Source organism: Bubalus kerabau, chromosome 3 (genome assembly GCF_029407905.1).
Source record: "Bubalus kerabau isolate K-KA32 ecotype Philippines breed swamp buffalo chromosome 3, PCC_UOA_SB_1v2, whole genome shotgun sequence".
Classification (NCBI taxonomy): domain Eukaryota; kingdom Metazoa; phylum Chordata; class Mammalia; order Artiodactyla; family Bovidae; genus Bubalus; species Bubalus kerabau.
This window is the reverse complement of record NC_073626.1, coordinates 166,749,899-166,773,275: the sequence shown is the minus strand read 5'-3', so window position 1 is coordinate 166,773,275 and position 23,377 is coordinate 166,749,899. Positions and strand designations below refer to the sequence as shown.

Below are 23,377 nucleotides of genomic sequence, written 5' to 3'. Positions count from 1 at the left end.
TGATTATGTACCTTGATAATTTTGGTTACTTAGGAAAATGATAGTTTTTGAGTTTACCGTTGTCCTTTCATGTGCCATAATACATGTTTAGAATAGAAGTTTTTCCATTTTTAATTGTTTCTTAAGGTCAGGAGAAACTCTTTGGTTTTAATATAGAAAAAACTTTATTATCCTAATCTTGTTATGAATAACAAGTTTCTTAGATTTGCCTTAAGGTTAATTTCCCTCCTTTTCCCCCAAATTTCTACTTTTTAGTAATAATAGTAAGATAGCCTCATAAGTGAGTTTATAAAAACTAATTTTTGTACTGTAAAAGTTTGTTCTTTTAGGAAAATAGCTGAACAGAAAGGATGTTGACTTTTCAACTCTACTAGAAAGTTTATTATTGCTACAAGAAATATTTATTCCAGTGGTTTTCAAAGTCCTATCTTGTTCTTCAAATAATGTCTTAGTTTGATGGAATCAGTGTGAGGAAGGCAGAGTAAGAGGAGCTTCATCCTCTTCACTTTTCATTCATTCAGAAAACTGCCTATTGAGGACCTGTTAATGCCAGGCACTGGGCTATGCATTTGTGTTAAATCAAAGATCTTCATCTTTCTGAAACTTAGGTTACAGACTTATATACTTGAATCTCTGCCTTGTAATCCTGATCAGTTCTAAGCACTCTGTTTTTCAGGTAGGAAAAATGATGCTTTGAAGGAGAATAATTTCAATTTTTAAGTGACTTCCTGTTGATTGTGTGTGTGTGTGTGTGTGTGTGTGTGTGTAAATTCTCTTTGTAGAATAACATATGCTACTGTTTTTATTTTGTGTGTAGGGTCACCTTTGCTGAAAATGATGTTTCTATGTGAACTACTTGCTCAGTTTATTAATGTTTCTCCTCATCTTCAGAGGGAGAATGGGAAGAACTGGAGTTTTAAATACTATGTTTATTCATAGGTAAATTTAAATGTTTATATAGTGGTACTAATTGCCTGAGAGAATGAAGTTGGTAATTTTATGGTAAGCTCTAGACTGTTTTGTAGGCCACTTACTTAAGTAGACTTAGCTTTTATAATAAAGTTCTTTTGGTGCTTTTCCTTTGTAGGGAAATATAAATGGATGTAGAGGCACCTTTTAAATAGCATTGTATGCACAAAATATATCGTAAATATAGTGATTGCAGTGAATTAAAAAGGACATTGATAGAAACACTAGGGAATAAGATTTTCATTAGTAAAGTTCAGAGGTCCCACAGATACTGAGTCTTTCCTGTGGCTTACCCACCAGAAAAGAATGAAGACACAGTGCCTATCAGCAGGAAACCTCACCTCCCAGTTTTAGTGAGGTAATCAGATTTGAAGGGGAATTATTTTGCCTGAAGAATTCAGGGCAAATTAGAAAGAGGAGGTCATGTTTGATGAGCCTAAAGTATTATAGAAGATCCATCATGTTAAACATAGGCAAAAGATAATCTCAGTAAGGGAAATGGCATGAACAAATAAAAAGGTAGGTAGGTAGGAGCATAGTATGGTGGACCAGTATAAGTTTAAAGGGAACATAAAAGACTTCACTTGGATTTGTAGGAAATGAGAATGATAAAGTTAGCTGGCCTAACTTTGTAGGGGATTTGGCTTTTATTCTGTGGGTGCTAGGAGCTATTGGATTTTAACCTTCAAAAAGCCTGAAGTGGAAAAGATGGAGTAAAAGGTTAAAATAGAAGTTCCAGTTTCAGTCCTTCATTGCTACTTATCTTTCATTCTCGTGCCATCTTGTCCTTTTTTCTAAATTTAAAGTTGTTGGAAGAAGCTAAGAACCCACTGAATGTTAGAGTCGCTTAGGGTGACAGGACAGTCAGAAAGAAGAGGAAGCTCTCAGCTAGGTGTACAAACCCTTAAGGGACAGGATTGGAAAGAATGACTTGAATATAAATAGGATGATAGAGATTATTAGGGATAGGGATAGGGTGAGGAGTAGGGATTAATGGAGAGTCAGAAAGACAGCAGTCAGAATATGAGGGGGGTAGGAAATTGAGTAGTTTCTACTTTAAAAGGATTGAAAGAGAAATGCTGGGGAAGAGCGAAGTTTAGAGTGTTATTTAGTTAAGTTCACCCATGTTAAACACCAGCTATTCCTACTTAAATTGTGGAGTAGACTATAAATTCTGTGAGCTCAGTGCTCATAATCTTGATTGTATTTTCTAGTGATGTTCTTTTAATATTTATTAAGCTAGGGCCTGTTTCATTCATCTTTGTGTCTTCTGCTCTCCATATAGTTGGCATCAATAATTGTCTATTGAAATGAATCTCTAAGAACACTAGTAGTCAAATGGAAGCCATTATGGTTTATATCTTGAACTGCTGACATCTGTTTTGTCTTCTGTATATGAAGTAATACTTCTGCCTACCCAAGTTCATTACTGAATCCTAACTACTATAAAACAGTGTTTCACCATTTTAAAGTGCAGTTTAGTTTTGGGGCTGACTACCTTTGATTTCTTGAGTCTGGAGTCTGTCAGTTTGGTGGAAACTCTAGATTGTGTGATCTTGTAGAACTGTGTTTTTTCTCTTCATGATACCTAGGAGAGGGTAGTTGCTGTATTGCCATACTTTGTATATGTTTTACTCTTTATTTTGTCAGTGTCCCTGTTTTTCAGAGTTGAACTGTGGTATTAATGCTATAATGTACTGGTGCTTTTAATGTATTTAATGTATTTCTTAAACATTGGGAATGAAGTACTTGACAAATGATAATCATATTGTCCTGTGGTATACTGCTTTGTTCTTTGTTTTCCTTTCCATCCATTAGGTAAAAAGCTACCATTTTTCAGGGCATGACTTCATCCTTAAATCCTGGTTTTCCAAGTTGTGTTATTTTAAAGTTTTTAAGAAGAATGTTTTTGAAGTAAGAATGTATTTTTTTAATCCCAGATTTAGGTGTTTTTTTTTAATCTTCTTTAACATGTAGCAAATTTTCTTTATGAAACTATGAAAACCTGTTGTCCTAATAGGCATCATGTGTCCCTGCTTTGACTTCTTTAGTACTGTTCATTGAATTCTACTTTGTATTGAGGTCATATGAATGCTAATATTAAGCTCCTCCCTTCTACCCTCCTTTGTAGAGATTGTTAAGTGAGTGCATTTTATATTCCCCATGGTGCCTAACATCCTGCTTGCTTGTTGAAACTAATCTTTAAATATTAGAATTGTCAGCTCAGGGAAGAAATTTTATGTATCCATTTAAATTAAGACCTTCATTTTGGACACTTTGTGAAATTCTTAAACTTATGTTAATAACTATGTATACATTAGTAAACTTACAGAAGAATCTTTTGACAGCGGTCACAAAAAACGTTTCCCTGAAATGGCTGTCTTTAGTTTTGATGATACTGGTTTAAATCCTCTGATAAAGGTGGCCAAATTTTATTCTAAAAATAAGTGAAGATAATGAGAACAGTACTGTGAATCTAGAAAATATCAAAAGGGCAGTGGATTTTATTCCATTTAGGAATCTCTTGTCATTAGTGAATTCTTAAAGTATCTACAAAAGTTAAAATTAATTCTCCTAATCTTCAGTAGGACAAACCTACTAGACAGTGTATTGAAAAGCACAGACATTACTCTGCTGCCAGAGGTCTATATAGTCAAGGCTATGGTCTTCCCAGTGGTCACATGTGGTTGTGAGAGCTGCACTGTAAAGAGGACAGAACGCCAAAGAATTGATGCCTTTGAACTGTGGTGCTGGAGAAGACTCCTGAAAAGTGCCTTGGACAGCAAGATCAAACCAGTCAGTCTTAAGGAAAATCAACCCTGAATACTTGTTGAAAGAACTGACGCTAAAACTGCAGCTCCACTATTTTGGTCATCTGATGCAAGCAGCTGGCTCACTGGAAAAGTCCCTGATGCTAGAAAAGATTGAGGGCAGAAGGAGAAGAGGGCATCAGAGGATGAGATGGCTGGAAGGCATCACCGATGCAATGGACATGAACTTGGGCAAACTCTGGGAGATGGTGAGGGATAGGGAGGCCTGGCATACTGCAGACTGTGGGGTTGCAAAGAGTTGGACACGATTGGTCGACTAAACAAAGCAACCATTAGTAGAAGTTTGCTTCGAAATACAAGTCTTAAGCTTGTTATATGTATTTTGAATTAGCTATATCTATTCATCAGATTTAATGGAGGTTGGCTGCATTATGAACTCCTCAAAATATGAAGTAAAGTAATTCCTTCTAGTTATGGAGAGATTTTGTTCTTTAAAAGAAGGGAAAGAAAGCAGTAATCAAGTGGAAATGGAGAGTTGAGAATCAATAGTGTATAAAGTATGTGAATATATATCTGTGTGTTTCAGAAAATTTTCTGAGCATGTTGTTAAAATGCAGATTTTGATTCAGGGGGTCAAGCTTACAGATGATGAACGTGGTGATGAGGATATTGACCATGATTCTACCCTGTGCAGATGACACTCTTGAGTAGTAAGATTCCAGTAATTTTATAAATAATGTAACCAAGTAATATTTTAATGGAAGCAAATGCTTATGTAGCATTTAATGTGGGCTAGGCACTGTTCTAAGTATTTTGTGCATGTTGACTCATTTTATCCACACAATAACTGCTTGAAATAAGTGCTGTTTTATAAAAACTGATACACAAATGAAGGCTTCGCTGGTAGTTCAGTTGGTAAAGGATCAACCTGCAATGCAGGAAACCTCAGTTTGATTCCTGGGTCGGGAAGATCCACTGGAGAAGGGATGGGCTATACACTGCAGTGTTCTTGGGCTTCCCTGGTGGCTCAGTAAAGAAGCCGCCTGCAGTGCGGGAGACCTGGGTTTGATTCTTGGGTTGGAAGGATCTCTTGCAGAAGAGAACAGGTACCCATTCGAGTAGTCTGGCCTGGAGAATCCCATGGACAGAGGAGCCTGGCTGGCTACAGTCCATGGGGTCGCAAAGAGTCGAGCATGACTGAGTGACTAACACACACTATCACTTTCACACAAATGAAGTCTCTCAGGGTCGCACATCTCCCTAATGTGGGCTCTATGATTTGAATCAGGCAGATGGGCTTTTTAGCGTCTGTATTCCTGTGCTGCCTTTATTTACCATGTAATCTTTTAGATCAAGAATCTTTGCATAAGGGGAAAAGCTGTGGAGCATTTTTTCAAAGGATGTGTCAGATTAGGAGAGATATCTTCTACACTTCATGGCTTGGCTTCTGTTGAGATTCACTTATATATTAAGCCATGTTTATTGATAGGTTTATATCACATCACTTCATATTTTGAGATCTTCAGGAATTATTTTTTAATGACATTTTTAGGAAATCATTTCCTGCTTGCTTAGTTGTGTCTGACTGTGACCCTTTGGACTGTAGCCCACCAGGCTCCTCTGTCCGTAGAATTCTCCAGGCAAGAATACTGGAGTGGGTTTCCATTTCCTTCTCCAGGGAATGTTCCCGACCCAGGGATCGAACCTGCGTATCCTGTGACTCCTGCGTTGCAGGCAAATTCTTCACCTACTGAGCCACCAGGGTAGTCCATTTTTAGGAAAAACAGGATTTATATAACTGGTAAAATTTGTAAAATGATAAGTTCCCAGATTATATACGCAGGGCTCTGAAAAATTCAAATGTTGTGAGAACTTAAATGCTATTTTTGATCATGGTAAATGTTTCATATTTTTGTAAATACTTGGTTTCATCAGGTGAAACAAGCAGTGTGTTTTGGAATTTAGAGCCAAGAAAAAGGTACTTAGCGCGTATCCAGTGGCTCTGTCAGTCTCAGGCACACCTTGTTTTATTGTGCTTTTGCTTTTTACTGCACTTAGCAGATGACAGCATTTTTTACAAATTGAAGGTTTATGGCAACCCTCTTCAGCATGTTTCTGATGAACATTCCTGATAGGTGGGAAGAGGTCAAAATACCAATATTGACACAAGTTTGGAAGAAGTTAATTCCTTGGATTACTTTGAAGGGCTCACAAGTAACTTCAGATGTGGTACAAGTAGCAGAAAAACTAGAATTAGAATTGGAACCTTAAAGTGTGTTAGTCGTTCAGTTGTGTGCGATTCTTTGTGACCCCAAGGACTGTAACTTGCCAAGCTTCTTTGTCCATGGCGTTCTCCAGGCAAGAATACTGGAGTGGGTTGTCATTCCTTCTCCAGGGGAATCTTCCCGACCCAGGGATTGAACCCACGTCTCCTGCATCGCCAGTATCACAGGCAGATTCTTTACTGGCTGAGCTACCAGGGACGCCTATGGGTGGACAAAGAAAATGGTTTCTTAAGATGAAATGTACTTCTGGTACAGATACTGTGAAGGCTTTTGACATGACAACAAAGGATTTGTTACATAAACTTAGTTAATGAAGCAGGTTTGAAAGGACTGACTCCACTTCTTACTCTTGGTAAAATGCTGTGAAACAGCGTTGCATGCTACAGAGAAATCATTCTTGACAGGAAGAGTTTATTCACATGGCACATTTCATTGTCATCTTATTTGAAGAAATTGCCACAGCTATCCCAGCATTCACCAGCCACCCCTGATCAGTCAGCAGCCATCAACACCTTGGCAAGATCTTCACCAGCAACAAGATTATAACACCTTGAAGACTCAGATAATGGTTAGCATTTATTTCCAACAAAGTATTTTTAAATTAAGATATGCATTATTTATTTAGACATAATGCTATTGCCCACTTAATAGCCTAGTGTATAATGTAAACATAAGTTTTATATGCACTAGGAAACCAAAAAATTCATGAGACTTGCTTTAACAAAAAAAGTCTGTGTGACTTGCTTTGTTGGCAATGCTTGGTTTATTGCAGTGGTTTGGAATCAGAACCATGGTATCTTCAAGATATGCCTATATTTTTAAAACAGTGGAAAACCCTACTTTTAAAATCACACAAAACTGGTATCAGTTCATTTCAGTTCAGTTCAGTCTCTCAGTCATGTCCGACTCTTTGCGACCCCATGAATCGCAGCACGCCAGGCCTCCCTGTCCATCACCAACTCCCGGAGTTCACTCAGACTCACGTCCATTGAGTTAGTGATACCATCCAGCCATCTCATCATCCTCTGTCATCCCCTTCTCCTCCTGCCCCTAATCCCTCCCAGCATCAGAGTCTTTTCTAATGAGTCAGCTCTTCGCATGAGGTGGCCAAAGTACTGGAGTTTTAGCTTTAGCATCATTCCTTCCAAAGAACACCCAGGGCTGATCTCCTTTAGGATGCAGTCCAAGGGACTGTCAAGAGTCTCCTCCATCACCACAGTTCAAAAGCATCAATTCTTCGGCGCTCAGCTTTCTTCACAGTCCAACTCTCACATCCATACATGACCACTGGAAAAACCATAGCCTTGACTAGACGGACCTTTGTTGGCAAAGTAACGTCTCTGCTTTTGAATATGCTATCTAGATTGGTCATAACTTTCCTTCCAAGGAGTAAGCGTCTTCTAGTTTCATGGCTGCAGTCACCATCTGCAGTGATTTTGGAGCCCCCAAAAATAAAGTCTGACACTTGTTTCCACTGTTTCCCCATCTATTTGCCATGAAGTGATGGGACCAGATGCCATGATCTTCATTTTCTGAATGTTGAGCTTTAAGCCAACTTTTTCACTCTCTTCTTTCACTTTCATCAAGAGGCCTTTTAGTTTCTGCCTTTTCACTTTCTGCCATAAGGGTGGTGTCATCTGCATATCTGAGGTGATGGATGTTTCTCCCGGCAATCTTGATTCCAGCTTGTGCTTCTTCCAGCCCAGTGTTTCCTCATGATGTACTCTGCATACAAGTTAAATAAGCAGGGTAATAGTATACAGCCTTGACGTACTCCTTTTCCTATTTGTTCCATGTTGTTCCATGTCCAGTTCTAACTGTTGCTTCCTGACCTGCATATAGGTTTCTCAAGAGGCAGGTCAGGTGGTCTGGTATTCCCATCTCTTTCAGAATTTTCCACAGTTTATTGTGATCCACACAGTCAAAGGCTTCGGCATAGTCACTGGTATAAATGATATTTATTAGGGGAAACAGCCCACCCTGGAATGGTTCTAAGGCATTGCATGAGTGCCATTGAACTGATCAACCTGTCATATTACAGGAAGAGGAACTACAGAATGTATAGTTTAAGTAACTTGATCAAAGTCCTTGTAACTGCCCTGGGTAACTGTCTGCAAATACAAATTTGATTCTTTAGCTCCTGAGTGAACACTGAAATGCTACAGATTTCTAAGAAGTCACATGGTAGTCTCTCTGTGGTATCCTTAAATGTTTTCTCTTTTTTTTTTTTTTTTTTTTTAAGCACATGAACCATGTTAGTCATGTACCTTTTGATGTTTTAATACATGGTGTATGTTTCAGTGGAAAATAATGCCAAATACAAATGTCTGTATTTTTCAGAGGTTTATCTATATTGGAATTAAGTTTTGTCCTGAGTTTGAAGATTTTTTAAAGAAGAAAGTCCTTCTCAGTATTCCATATCATCATTAATTATATGGCTTAGTTCTGGTTTCAGTAAAGTTGAGAATTAAAATCTTAATTATTACTTTTAGTTGATAAAATTTCTTGGTGTTACCTAGATACTAGGATTGGCTTGCTGGGATTTGCCCCAGGCATTTAAACTTTAGAGCGTGAAAAAGTTTTAATTAATGATTAAGAATAAATGTGTGTGTGTGTTAGAGGGTGGGGAGTTAATGTATAGATTATTAATAATCCTTCAACTCTCTAGCCATGAGCTGCTGGCCCAAGGGCAGCCTCCTTGTCAGTCCTTGAGCTCCCACTCATGCTCCTACCTGCTGCCCTCTCCTGTCATTACCCTTTCCACCTTCTTCCCTTCGCCAGTAATTTGATTGATTTGAGAATGTATTTCTTACAACTTGGATGTCAGTTTATCATTGAACACAGTGAACTTATGTTGTTATGGCATTGAAAAATAAAGGTTTTGTTTTGATTTACTAATCCACTTTAATCTTTGCTGAGGGTGTAATAAAAAGGACAGGGAAAGCTGTGTTCACAGAAATGGAGGATGTAGTATGTCCATTAGAATTATTGCAGAGGCCTCTGTAAAGGTTGGTGTACTCAAAATAATGATTCTTCATTGTTTGGCATTCAGGTTGCTTTTATGAATAATAATTGTGGCATCATAGCTTATACAATAAGGAAACAAGACCCAATTTGAGAACATAAATGTTGCAATTAAAAAAAATCAATATACAATAAAATTAGCCTTTTAATTTTCATGTACGATTCTGTGAATTTTAACCCATGTATCAGATCAGATCAGATCAGATCAGTACCTCAGTCGTGGCAGACTCTTTGCGACCCCATGAATTGCAGCATGCCAGGCCTCCCTGTCCATCACCAACTCCCGGAGTTCACCCAGACTGATGTCCATCGAGTCAGTGATGCCATCCAGCCATCTCATCCTCTGTCGTCCCCTTCTCCTCTTGCCCCCAATCCCTCCCAGCATCAGAGTCTTTTCCCATGAGTCAGCTCTTCACATGAGGTGGCCAAAGTACTGGAGTTTCAGCTTTAGCATCATTCCTTCCAAAGAAATCCCAGGGCTGATCTCCTTCAGAATGGACTGGTTGGATCTCCTTGCAGTCCAAGGGACTCTCAAGAGTCTTCTCCAACACCACAGTTCAAAAGTATCAATTCTTCGGCACTCAGCCTTCTTCACAGTCCAACTCTCACATCCATACATGACCACAGGAAAAACCAAAGCCTTGACTAGATGAACCTTTGTTGGCAAAGTAATGTCTCTGCTTTTGAATATGCTATCTAGGTTGGTCATAACTTTCCTTCCAAGGAGTAAGCGTCTTTTAATTTCATGGCTGAAGTCACCATCTGTTGTGATTTTGGAGCCCATGAAAATAAAGTCTGACACTGTTTCCACTGTTGCCCCATCTATTTCCCATGTATAGGTTTATGTAATTGCTATCACAGTCAGTATGGAATATCCTTCAGCCCCAGAAAATTTCTGTTTTTCCTTTGTTGTCACGTCCTTCTTCCACCGTTAATACTTGGCAACCACTGATCTGTCTGTGTAGTTTCGTTTTGTCAACAGTGTTGTATAAATGGAATCATACAGTTTGTAGCCTTTGAGACTTCTTTCATTCACATAATTATTTTGCAATTGAGCCAGTCTGTTGTGTGTATCAATAGTTTGTTCCTTGTTATTGCTGGGTGATATTCTTTTGTTATCAGTGTATCAGTTTGCTTATCCTTTTACTTATTTATTTATTGCAAGACATTTGGGTTGTATAGTTTCTTCTGGTTGTGAATAGAGTTGCTGTGAACATTTTTGTGCAAGTTTTTGTGTGGATACGTGTTTTCCTTTCTCTAGGATAAATTCCTAGGAGTGGGATTGCTGGGTCATGTGGTAAGTGTATATTTAACTTCATAAGATACTGCTAGACTGCTTGTGGGATTGTGCCATTTTGTATTCCCACTAGCGATGTATGAAAGTTAGCTGTTCAGAATCTTTGCCAGCACTTGGTAATGTCAATATTGTAGCCATTGTAATGGATGTGTGTAGTGGTATCTCATCATGCTTTTAATTTGCCTTACCTTCCTACCTAATGTTGGTGAACATCTTTTCATGTGCCAGATTGCCTTTTTATATCTTATTTGGTTGAGTGTCTGTTCAAGTCTTTTCCCCATTTAAAAATTCTGTTTGCTTTCGTTATTGATTTGTAAGAGTTTTGGGGTTTTTTGTTTTTATTTTTGGTACAAGTCATTTAATACTTTATCCCTGTCAATAGTTTGTCTTTTTATTGTTTTAACAGTACTTGCAGAACAAAAGATTTCAATTTTGATGGAGCCCATTTTATCATTTTTGTCTTTTATAGCTCATGATTTTGGTGTTAGGTTGAAAACTGTTTAAATCTCAGATAATATTTTTTTCCTTACATTTCATTCTGCTATACCCTTTTTCTTTGAATTATTGTGGTGCTTTGGAAATGAAATGATACAGCAAGAAAGTTGTCTCCTAAAGTAAAGGTTAATGTTGAATTTTAACAATGGCTTAAGAAAATCAGGACTTACAACCACATATAGGTATTATAACTATATAAAAACATTCATATTGAGGAACTTTTGCAAAGGGAAGGAACAAAAATGGCTGGTATGGCTCTTTAAGTCAGTGGTCCCTTAATCCTGGCTGTTATATCAGAATCACCTGGGTAGCTCTTTCAAAACAAGAATACCCAGATTCTCTTTCTCTTAGATCCTGTGTGGGCCCCCGACTTTGTGTGTGTGTGTGTTAGTCGCTCAGTTGTATTCAACTCTGCGGCCCCATGAAACTGTGGCCAGCCTGTGGCCAGCCAGGCTCTTCTGTGCATGGAGTTCTCCAGACAAGAATGCTGGAGTGGGTTGCTATTTCCTTCTTAAGGGGATATTCCTGACTCAGGTCTCCTGCATTGCAGGTGGATTCTTTACCATCTGAGCTACCAGAGAAGCTTTTTAAGATAGACTGTATTTTTTATAGCAGTTTTTGATTCACAGCAAAATTGAGCAAAAGGTAATAGAGATTTCCTATATGTCCACTGACACACGTACAGTCTCCCTCACCACAAGCATCCCTGCCAGAGTGGTGCGAACAGTATTGAACTTACACTGACTTATCATTATCACCTACAGTCCATCATCTACATGATGTTTATTCTTGGTGGTGTTTATGCGTTTTGGCAACTGTGTAATGAAATACCATTACAATAGCATACAGAATATTTTCACTGCCCTAAAAATCCTCTGTACTCTGCATTTTCATTTTTCCTTTCACCCTAAGCCCTGGCAACCATTGATCTTTTTTACAGTCTCTTTAGTTATGCCTTTTCCAGAATGTCATGTGGTTGGAATCATATTGTACGTAGCCTTTTCAGATTGACTTCTTTCATGTTGTAGTATGTACTTAAGGTTCGTCTGCATCTTTTTTTTTTTCATGGGCTTGATAGCTCATTTCTTTCTAGTGCTGAGTGATACTTCATTGTCTGGATGTACTGCAGTTTATTTATTCACCTATTGAAGGGCATCTTCTTTGCTTCCAGGTTTTGCCAGTTAAAGTAAAGCTCGTATAAACATTATGTTGACATACGTTGTCAACTCCTTTGGTGTTTATTCTGGAAAGCATAATTTTCTGGATCACATAGTAAGAGTATGTCTAGTTTTGTAAGAAACTGCCCTGTCTTTCCAAGTGGCTGTATCATTTTGTATCCCTCCCAGCAGTGATTGAGTGTTCGTTCCTATTGCTCTGCATCCTCACCAAATTTGTCGTTGTCCTTGTTTTGGATTTTGGCCATTCTAATAGATGTGTGGTGGCATCCCATTATTTTAATTCAGACGTTGAACATCTTTTTATATGCGTATTTGCTATCTGAATATCTTTTTGGTGAGGTATCCAGGTCTAGCCAGTTTTAAAAGTTGGATTGTTTATTTTCTTATTACTGAGTTTTAGAAATTCTTTGTGTATTTTGATTAACAGTCCTTTATCAAGTGTATTGAAATTAAAAGATGCTTACTCCTTGGAAGGAAAGTTACGACCAACCTCAGTTCAGTTCAGTTCAGTTCAGTCGCTCAGTCGTGTCCGACTCTTAGCGACCCCATGAATCACAGCACACCAGGCCTCCCTGTCTATCAGCAACTCCCGGAGTTCACTCAGACTCATGTCCATCAAGTCAGTGATGCCGTCCAACCATCTCATCCCCTGACGTCCCCTTCTCCTCCTGCCCCCAGTCCCTCCCAGCATCAGAGTCTTTTCCAGTGAGTCAACTCTTCACATGAGGTGGCCAAAGTACTGAAGTTTCAGCTTTAGCATCATCCCTTCCAAAGAAATCCCAGAGCTGATCTCCTTCAGAATGGACTGGTTGTATCTCCTTGCAGTCCAAGGGACTCTCAGGAGTCTTCTCCAACACCACAGTTCAAAAGCATCAATTCTTCGGCACTCAGCCTTCTTCACAGTCCAACTCGCACATCCATACACGACCACAGGAAAAACCATAGCCTTGACTAGGCGGACCTTTGTTGGCAAAGTAATGTCTCTGCTTTTGAATATGCTATCTAGGTTGGTCATAACTTTCCTTCCAAGGAGTAAGCGTCTTTTAATTTCATGGCTGCAGTCACCATCTGCAGTGATTTTGGAGCCCCCAAAAATAAAGTCTGACACTGTTTCCACTGTTTCCCCATCTATTGACCAACTTTTTGTAAATATTTTCTTCCAGTCTGTCTTATCTTTTCATTTTCTTGATTGAAATCTCTTAGTCTCTATAGGATTCTGTCTCTTTGCCAGGTTTATGATCTATTGTTTTAAATCACTGTGTCTTGCTTTCTCCTTTGCAAGGCTAGATGCTTTGCATAGTCATCAGTTTTCAGCTACTACTTTAGGCTCTTGTCACAGCTGGTACATCATCCTGCTCTCAGCTTCCATGATCTTATTAAACTTGTTCTCCATCTCATTCTTCACATTCCAGCTTTTCATCTGCATAATGTTCATATAGATTTTTTAAGTAACGGATCGGGTCACAATATGATTGGCAGGACCCTTTGGTTCTGGTACCACCTTTATCTCAGGGTTCTTCTTCCCCTTTGCCTTTGCAAGTGCAAAAACTAATTATGGTTTTGGTAGGGTGTGAGATTAATAATGTTACATATCCCCCACTTTCTGTTTCAAACTTTCTGTATTGTTATGTTAATAATTTGTAAGATAAAGGTTAAATCGTTTGTCACTTTATGTGTATTTTGCTTTATATGCCAGCTTAGTCTTGGAAAAGCCTGTTTTGATCTTCATAAACATTAAATTTTCATCTCCTTCCTACCATTTTATTGTATGTTTGGACAAATAATCTTTCACTTTTCATGTATCAGTACAAAGATCCTTTTCTGAAACAGTTTTAGAGGAACAATTTCTTGCTCATAGAGTGATCTGAATAAGAGATGATTGCAGCAAGTATATTTAAGGGCATTTATCTTTCATCTTTTAGTCATCTCTGTGTGTGATCATTCAAAAAGAAGTATAACAAAATTAACTCTTAATAGCAACTTCCTTTCTGCTAAGTAGAATTCACTATTACTGATTTGTCAGGATAATTTTTTTAAGTATAATGCAAATAAAGCAGTGTTATTATTTATGACACACTGTGCTAGTTGGTTACATTTTAATTTTGTTGAAAGGCAGTATCTTATACTTGCTGATAATATTTTTAGTGTATAAATTAGTGGTTTTAGAAAACATGCCTTATTTTATAACTTTTAAATTTAATAGGTTAATTTTTCCTTTATTCAGCAAATATACCAAACATGTTTTTGCATTCCAGAATCAGAATGACTTTATAAATAGAGTTAACATATAACTTGATTTTATAAGAAAGGGAATATTCTCACTTAAATCCTTTCAAATGATTAATTTCTAGATTTTCCGGTGTTTAGAATGGCTAATACAGTTTCTCTAGTGTTGTCATGATTTTAATTTAATTGCTACTCAGAGTTTAGAGGGTCAGTGAAAGAATATGAAGCTTGATGAAGAATTTTGTAAATAGGTACATTTTCAGCTTGCTGGGTTTTTTTGTTTGTTTAGCATATGGGAACTTGCATATGATGTGTGGTAGACTTAATTACTTGAAATATGATGTTTTACCACTTTGCATGAAAATGTTTAACATAGTACTGTGAACTGACATGGGTGTTTATCACTTTTAATATTGTCAGCATATTTCTAGAGTAATCTCTTAGTGATATATTTAAAGTCAAGTAGCTGAGTCTTGTGAACAAGAGTATATAATGAAATTTTGAATTATGTGGTGTAGACTAGTGGTTTTCATATTGTATGTTTGGTAGAATAGATTAATTGTCACACCAGTAAAAATCTCCCACTATTTTTCCTCTACATGTAAGAAAAAATAAATTACAGTTTTCTCAGATTCAGCTTTCTCTCCCATATATTCAAAATAACGTGTGTGTGTGTGTGTGTGTGTGTGTGTGTGTGTGTGTTTTAATCTTTGGCACTTAAAATCACTTTATTCTAGTTCTAATACACAATGACATTTTATTTACATGTGTTTATAATTTGGGTTTTAAGTGTCAGAAAGTACTGTGACTTCAGATTCTTCCAGCCTGAAAAAGTTAAACCATTGCTGTAGATTATCTATGGTGAAGAATGTTTAAAGATTAAAAAAAAAATATGTCTTTTTAGGCTGGAGTTACTGAGAGTTGAGGTGGACCGTGGAAGATTGGTTGGATTTGAAAAACTGGCATTAATAGTCCCAAAGTGTCATAGGAACAGATGCAGTACTTCATGACAAAGCCAAAACCAGAGTCTAGATTCTGTTTCCTAGTCAAAGAATTTTTCCATTGAACTGATAACAGGAAGAAGTAATGGGCAGTAACCTGTTACTGGAGAAGGTGTGAATATACTTGTGGATTGTGGAAAAAAATTCCTGAATTCTTATCAGAATTGCCTTTAAAGGGTATTTCAGACTGGAGGGAACTTTATGCAAAGGCGGGTATGGTGAAAGAACATACCTTGTTGGAGGTGAATCATGGTATTGGAGGGTGGGGATGAAATAAAGGGTCTTTTATATGCCAGGCACTGTTCTAGATGTGAGAGAGGTACACACGGAGAAGAGAAAATCCGTGCTGCAATGGAGCAATAGTAAAGAGATAAATATGTGTAATATACTGGTAATTAGTGACAAATACTGTGAGGAAAAATAAAGTGCAGGGTGAAGAAGTAGAGGTATTGTTATTAAAATAGGATAGTCAGGAAAGACCTTTTTGTGGAGGTTAAACTTGAGTAGAAGAAAAGGAGGGGAGTGAGCTGTGTGAACTAAGCAGAGGAGATGGCAGAGCACATTTGCAGTATGCAGCTTTGTGGTAGCTGGAGTACATTAAGTTAATATATTTTATGCTCGTTGAGTGCTGAGTGTTAGGCACTGTCTTATGTGTATTTCAAGTGGTAATTCAGTCCTTAAAACAGTCCTATAAAATGGATACTGTTTTAGATATGAGGCAGCTGAAGCATGGAGATGAAATAATTTACCCAAGGTTGCAGTCCTAATCAGGAAACTGGGATTCAAGCCCAGGCAGTTTGACTCCAAAGTCAGTGTTATTGACCATTTTTCAAAGATGGGGGAGGGGTAGTGTAGTAGAAAGTTTAACTGGAGCGATAGAGCCTGGGACCAGTTCTGTGGCACCTTTGTAGTTCTTTTGTAAGTCTTTAGGATTTTATGCTGACAAGTTACATCGTTGGAGGGTTGAGAAATGCCCAGGAGATTGCTTTATGATTCTGGAGGTCAAGAGACCGGTCTGGACTGTACAAAACGTGTTTTGTTAGTTATCTGTATATAGGTTATATTATAGCTTAAAATATTTCCACTGGTCTGTAACGTGTTTCTTTGATTTAAAATCGAAGATTTCACTTCATTATTTTGTTGAACAGATAATGTGCATGTATACATGTGAGTGTGCGTTAGGTGTATAAACAAACTGTAATGAACCCTTCTGTTAATAGGTGCGAGAAGATGTACTAAATTCATTGAATAACAACTTTCTTCAAACGCTAAATCAAGCTTGGAATGATCATCAGACAGCTATGGTGATGATTAGAGACATACTAATGTATATGGTAAGTAGAGCTTTGTTGTTTTTAAGTTAAGCATTTCAAAACACAGTGTCTTTATTTCTGTCACATTTAGTTAGATTGTGCAACTCAGTGTGGGAAACTTTTCTTCTTTTTTTTAATACCATTTATGTCATAAGGGCCAACTTTAGCTTATATGAATAAAATCTTAGTTGTTCGTATACTTAAGGATTAGAAAGGAAAAGATGTAATCTAGCACTTACGCTTGAATATGAGAAATACTGAAAAGCCCATCTCTGAGTAAGGGGAGTTGAGTGACAACATGAGAGATGAAAGCTAAATATTCTCTTGTGGATTTTTAAACCCTAATGTCCTTATGTTTTCAGTTACCGTATTAATGCAACTTTTTTTTGTAATAACTGTACTCTTAATAGTTGCCATCTGTCTCTCCCAGTGTTATGTGTGTGTGCTCAGTCGTGTCCGACCCTTTGTGACCCCATGGACTGTAGCCCTCCCAGGCTCCTCTGTCCGTGGAATTGCCCAGGCAAGAATACTAGAGTGAGTTGCCATTTCCTCCTCTAGGGATGTGTGTGTATATGTGTACATGTACATACACACAGACACACACACACACACACACACATATGTATATATATTCTTCAGATATGTATTCCCTTTTGCACATATAACTTTTTTGTTTTTATCATTCAAAAAAAATACCTTGTTGATCAGAACAATTAGGAAAACATTGACTTGAGCTAGACTGTTTAATAGCTTTCAAGGAGATTAAAAACTGTCAGGTTTTTTTTTTTTAAATACAATTATTAAAGATTCGTCAAGCTTAATTATTGTGTCTGCAGAGTCACCAAGCCCAATAACTTGTTTCTTCAGTGTTTATGCTTGGGAATTGAACTTATGTTTGGGAATTGGACTTAATGATTTTCTTCTAAGATTTTATTCTCTGCTTTGGAATTTTTATTTTCAGTTTCTTTAGTTTTTGATTATTAGTTGTAATGGTGAGAGTGGATCCTAGTTTCTTTACTTGGTAGAATGAGGCAGTCTTTGAAAAGAATTTCCAGTGAGATCAAAGAACTATAAAGTTTTTTGTTCTGCTGAGTGAATTCAATCAGTCCTATTACCCCAGGATTTGTGATGCTGGGAAAGATTGAATGCAGGAGGAGAAGGGAGTGGCAGAGGATGAGGTGGTTGGATGGCATCACTGATGCTATGGACGTGAGTTTGAGTAAGCTCTGGGGGTTGGTGATGGACAGGGAGGCCTGGAGTGCTGCAGTCCATGGGGTCACAAAGAGTGGGACATGACTGAGTGACTGAACTGAACTGATTGGCAAGAGCATCAAAGAGGGGCTACTTCATTTTTCCGGGTTTTGGGAAAAGGTTTAGCAGATTATTTAGCCTTTCTGAGCCTCATTTTCCTTTTCACAATAGTTATCGCAATGTAGACATTTTGAGGTAAATGAGGTAGCCTGTGAAAACATATTATAATGTTTAGGATTTAAATGTGAAATGACTTTGCTTACTGCTGTCTTAAGTTCCAGATTTGTTGAGTCTTTGAGTTACAACACAGACACTGAGATAGAAAATCACTTGTGATTTTATAGTCCATTGCTCTATTGATAAAAGGAGTATTTTGAAATAATATATACTTACTCTTTATACCCTGTGATTTTTTAGAATTTCCATCTTATTTCAGCACACACACCGCATTTTTTGTTGGTGGGGGCACAAAAGAAATCTCACACTTTGAATCCTAGCTGTTATGTGACTGTAGTCAGGGAGCTAATTATGATAATCAAGGAACTAATTATTATTCCTTAGCTTCATTTATAAAATGAAAATAATATTGTACTCATGGGTAGAGTAGCCATGAGGCTTAAAGGAGCCCTTCATGTGAAGCATTTATATGGCCTGGACTGCAGTATTGTGTTCAGTAAAAATTAGTAGTAATATTTCCCTTCATCTTTTCATCAAATCCATCTAGTAGTGTAACAGCCCTGGATAAACCCAGCCACTTGCCTTCCTTGGGCTTCTGCTGGTAGAAACCCCACTTGGGAAACCTCATACTGTGTGTCCATTTTCGTGAACGTCCTCTATCAACCTTCCACACTGCCCAGAAGTCTCTAGTCAGCTCATTCTACCACTTTGAAACAATTATTTCTCTTCAAGCCTCCTGCTGTCCTGCTGGTCCCCTTACTCTTAATAAACAATCTCATCTGCCTTTTAGAGAAAGAGAAAGCATCAGGTAGAAGCTGTATTCATCTCTTGCCTCTGAGTCTGCAAGTTTCCCTCTATTTTCTCCCCCTTCTCAGAATAATATCCCACTAAGTTTTCTGTTGGACCCCCTCCACTGCCACCGAGGATCTCCCATTGCTATTCACAGCTAAATATCTCATAGGAAGTGTTGACACTTGCTTCTCTCTTTTCTCATCGGTTTGAATACGCCTGCAAGGTAGGAGACCCAGATTCGATCCCTGAATCGAGAAGATCCCCTGGAAGAAGAAATGGCAAACCACTCCAGTATTCTTCCCTGGGAAATCCCATGCACAGAGGAGCCTAGTGGGCAAGTCTATGGGGTCGCAAGAGTCAGATACGACTTAGCGACTAAACCACCACCATTCATTTTGAGTATGTTTCAGTCACGCTTCTACCTCAGCTCTTCTGTTCTGTCTTGCTCCTACTAGGATCACCATGTTTGCACATCTCTGAAAACAAAGCGCACTGCTAATCCTCACTTGCCTTGATTTCCCAGCAGCATTGGCGCGCTTGAGTACTATTACTCTGGCATGGTTGGGTGCTTAATTTCTGTCATCAAGTACTCCCTTGGTATGCCTCTGCCTTTCTGACTGTTTCTTCTCAGTCACTCTTCTTTCTCTTCTTGCCCCTTAAAATAGAGCCATTCTTGGGGCTTACCCTAGGTTTCCCTCTCCTGGTACATGGTATTTACTTACCTTGACTCTCTGTAGTGCCTTTGTGTAAATGATTCCCACCTTATCTCTCCAGTCTCATGCTCTGAGATTCAGACTCATAAATTCATTGATCTAGCTGGCGGCTCCCTTCACTGTCTAGAGATAGTTCAAACTCGGCATTTCCAAGTGAGCTCATAATCAGTGTTATTCCATTTGGTCATGACAGGAACCTGGGAGTTATTTTGTCAGTTTCTTCTCCCTTTTCTCCTACATCATATATTTCTAGAATGTGTAATTTCTCTATTTTCATATCTGCCACTCAAGACCAGAGCACTTTGATTTCTCAGTAGCTAGTCATAGAACATTAACCATGCTCTCCACTCTTCTTTTTCACATTGTTCCTAGAATTATTACTTTAAAGTACATGATTCTCTCTTATCCTTCTCTCTCATCTTGGAATTTTCATACCTGTGTTCTGTCGGGAAGTGTTTCCAGAATGTTTCCTCTCTTTTGTCATGTGTTTCTTCTTATCTTTTAAGACTTTGCTTAGATTTCTGGTAAGCTTTCCTTGCTCCATGCTTTGTACTGCCCGTGGCCCCAGCTGCTCTCATTGTACCTAGCGCTACTCCCTTTGTAGTATTTATCATTACTAACAAGTGCTTAAAGCCTCAGTTCCTCACTAGGCTGGACTGGGAGGGGTGGGGACGGGACAGTGTTTGTATCACTGCTCTGTCTCCAACACCTAGCACAGCCTCCTGCACAACCTGGGCACTCACTACATCTTAGAATTACTATACACGTTGTTTATTAATAGATGGTGCATTTTTTTCAAAATGCTTATTAAAAAATGCAAAATTTTAGATTTAGAAAGACGTTAAAGTGTTGATAATGTATTTTCATATTCCACAGGTATAATTCTTTCATCTTTCATTCTCTTCATTTTGCCTTTTTATGTGTAGTATTCTGGGCTTAACTAAATAAGTTTTTTTAAAATTAAAGTATAATTACTTTCAGTTAACATTGAAATGTGCAGAACTAAATTGTACAAAGTTATTTTTGACACATGTATGCACATGTGTAACCAGAGCTTCAATCAAGATAAATTCTTCTAATTTTCCCAAAACTCCTCTCCTCCCCCCCCCCCCAGTTTTTTTATATTGACATCCCTGTTATTTTCTATGAAGCTCTTTACCCTCTTTCCAGACTTATCAGATCACTTTACCTGCTAGATAAGACATATACCTAGGCAGATTTCTTCTTCCTGTGAATACTGGCTCTGACTGTTGGAATATTAGAACTTAGGCTCATGGGAGAAGAGAAGATGCTGCACTGTCTTCCTACCTTCCTCCTCCTCAGCTAGCTGACTTTTACTCTGACAGGGAGATGTCTGTATCTAAAATGCCCTGCACCAGCCTCAGTGTATAGATAACGTGGGAAACACTGGCTCTTGAAAGTGAAAATGGAATCACAGGTTACATGGAGCCAGCTATTGGTCGAAATTGGTCCCTGAACACTTTGTTGGCAGGTTCAGCATTCTGGAAAGAAAAGTGTACACATATCTCAAAATGGAACATGTGATTCTGCCACTATACTTTTTCTAACATTTGAGACTTAATTTATCTGTTTTGTCCCTGAAAGCATTGGAGTTTGTAATCTGCTTTATTTTTAATTCATCCTTTTCTTTAAGAAAAGTTAACATGTTAAACTTCTAAGATTGATTTGGGGCTACTTAGTATGTTTCCTTTTCAGTTTTTTAATTTTATGAAGAAAATTTGTTATAGGTTATATAATAGCTTTAATTATCAAAATAATCCACAGGTATATTGTTTCATGCATTTCTCTCCCTGTAAACAATAACATAGCTATTATATCAAGGAAAAATTAAATGTATGGATGGCATTCTGTAGGTTACTTTGGAGCAATTAGAATTCATTTCAAAAGAAATAGAAAAGCATTTCCTATTGTGTGGAAGGTTAATAGAATTTTCTGCATAAAACTTTGTGATGATTTTCAAAGATACTTTCATATTTTTACTTATTTATCTATATTCCCAGTCATTTTTACAAATAATAAAGATACAGTTCTGTTGAGGTTATCCTTAAAGACTAGAAGCTATAAATTCAAAGTCATGGGGGGAGAGTTGACCCAGGTTAAAAATGGATCACTGCTTCTTTGAGCTATTAGGAAAGTCATTAGGATGGATAAAGAGGTGAAGTAGAATGTAGGAAGAACTTTGTGAAGAGGAGAGAAACCGAGGATGGTCTCCTTAATAAAGCAGAGCATGCGACAGTCTTTACTGGTCGCAGAATCATGTGAGGTGCTGAGGAATGTGGTAGGCTGAGTAATGGACTCCCAGATACGCCCACGACTAATCTCTGGAACCTAGAGGTTGTCACCATATTTGGCAGAAGGAACTTTGCAAAGGTGGTGAGGTTGAGGATCATGAGATGATAGTTGTCTTAGGTTATCCTGCTGCAGGGTCTTTATAAGAGAGTTGCAGGAGGGTCAGAGTAAGAGAAGGCAATATGGCAGACACAGAGATTGGAGTGATGCGCTTTGAAGATGGAAGAGGGGTTATAGCCCAGGAATACAGGTGACCACTAGAGATTGAAAGAGACAGGGAAGTGAAACTCCTCAGAGCCTCCAGAAAGAACCAGTGCTGCTGACATCATAATCTCTTCTAGTGAAACTGTTTTCAGTCTTCTCAACTCTGGAACTGTTACAGAGTAAACGAGGTACTGAAGCTGGTCATTTGTTCCGCAACAATAGGAAATTAACACGCAGGGAGGTTTGGAATATCCCCTGTGCTGGGTCAGCCACCTAAGTGGGTCATCTGTAATTGTGAGGGGATAATTGAAGTAAGTTGGCACAAAATTTGTATAGTGACGGCAGTCAGTAGCCTTCATACTTTCTTTGGAGGGACTTAGCAATCTGAGAATATTCAAAAGCTAAGGAAAACCTACGAATTCAATTTGGCTTATTGGGTACGGGGAATAATTCTAAGATCGTACGTAGCATTGTTAAAATTGTTGATTGTCAGTCTGTGCTGTTTTAAGAAGCGGGCAATTGAATCACAAGTTCCCAGGAAACAAGTGTTCCATGTTAGAGATCAGTAGACATGAAGTTCTAGTTGAAGTGAGGAGCTGTTGAAATGTACACAGGGAGAGGTGGGAGGAAAAAGAGGACCTTTAATGCCAGAGATATTTGAGGTCTTCTAATGATGAAGCTGAAAGTCTGTCCATCTCAATATGTGGGTGAAGGGATTCCTGATAAGATGGGAGATGAAAATTTAGGCATCTGTAAGGAGTGTGTCAAATTGGTCATTATTATGAAAATTACAGTTATCAGAGGTGATAGATATCAAGGAACCAAGTTGAGAGATAATATAAGCTGTTTGCTAAAGCTACCAAGGATTTGTATGTCCTTGGATATCAGAAGATAGGATGAGAACATGGAGATCACAGAATTTGAGAGTGCATTTTCTTTTGTAGATTTTGGTACTTTTTAGATCCAAAAAAATATTTCTTCTTTACTGTATTCTAGATTGAGCACTGAGAAAAGTTTGAAAACAGCTGTATTCTAGAAGAGCACAGATAGGTTGTTTAAAGTCTTCTTGGTACTTTCTCTGCTTTCAAAATGATATCTTAGAGGAAAATAGGATGTGGCTTTTGGGCTGTTAAGCTTCACACTTTTTAATTTTTTTTTTTTTTTTCTTTAACTTACTCCTTTTGCAAGAAGGGCCTGTACAAGACAGGCTCCCCATATGTGCTCTAGTTTTTGCATTTGTGACTGATAGTATAATACCTTGGTATCTTTTTATGGTTAGTTCAGAAGCCGAGTACTGGGCCTTTATGTAAAATAAAACCAGGGCAACATCATAAATACTGTAAAGGTTAAGCGTATTGGGCTTGATAGTTT

The 23,377-nt window shown here is 38.0% G+C and overlaps 1 protein-coding gene across 3 annotated transcripts in view; it reads left to right on the top strand.

Annotated features, from left to right (window-relative positions):
- Positions 1 to 23,377, top strand: part of CUL3 (cullin 3) — a 108,725-nt gene that overhangs the window by 43,297 nt on the left and 42,051 nt on the right. For all 3 annotated transcript variants that reach the window (XM_055573605.1, XM_055573604.1, XM_055573606.1), the window contains one exon: positions 16,467 to 16,580. In XM_055573605.1, the coding sequence (XP_055429580.1) occupies positions 16,467 to 16,580 (114 nt within the window). The remainder of the gene's footprint in view (positions 1 to 16,466; positions 16,581 to 23,377) is intronic.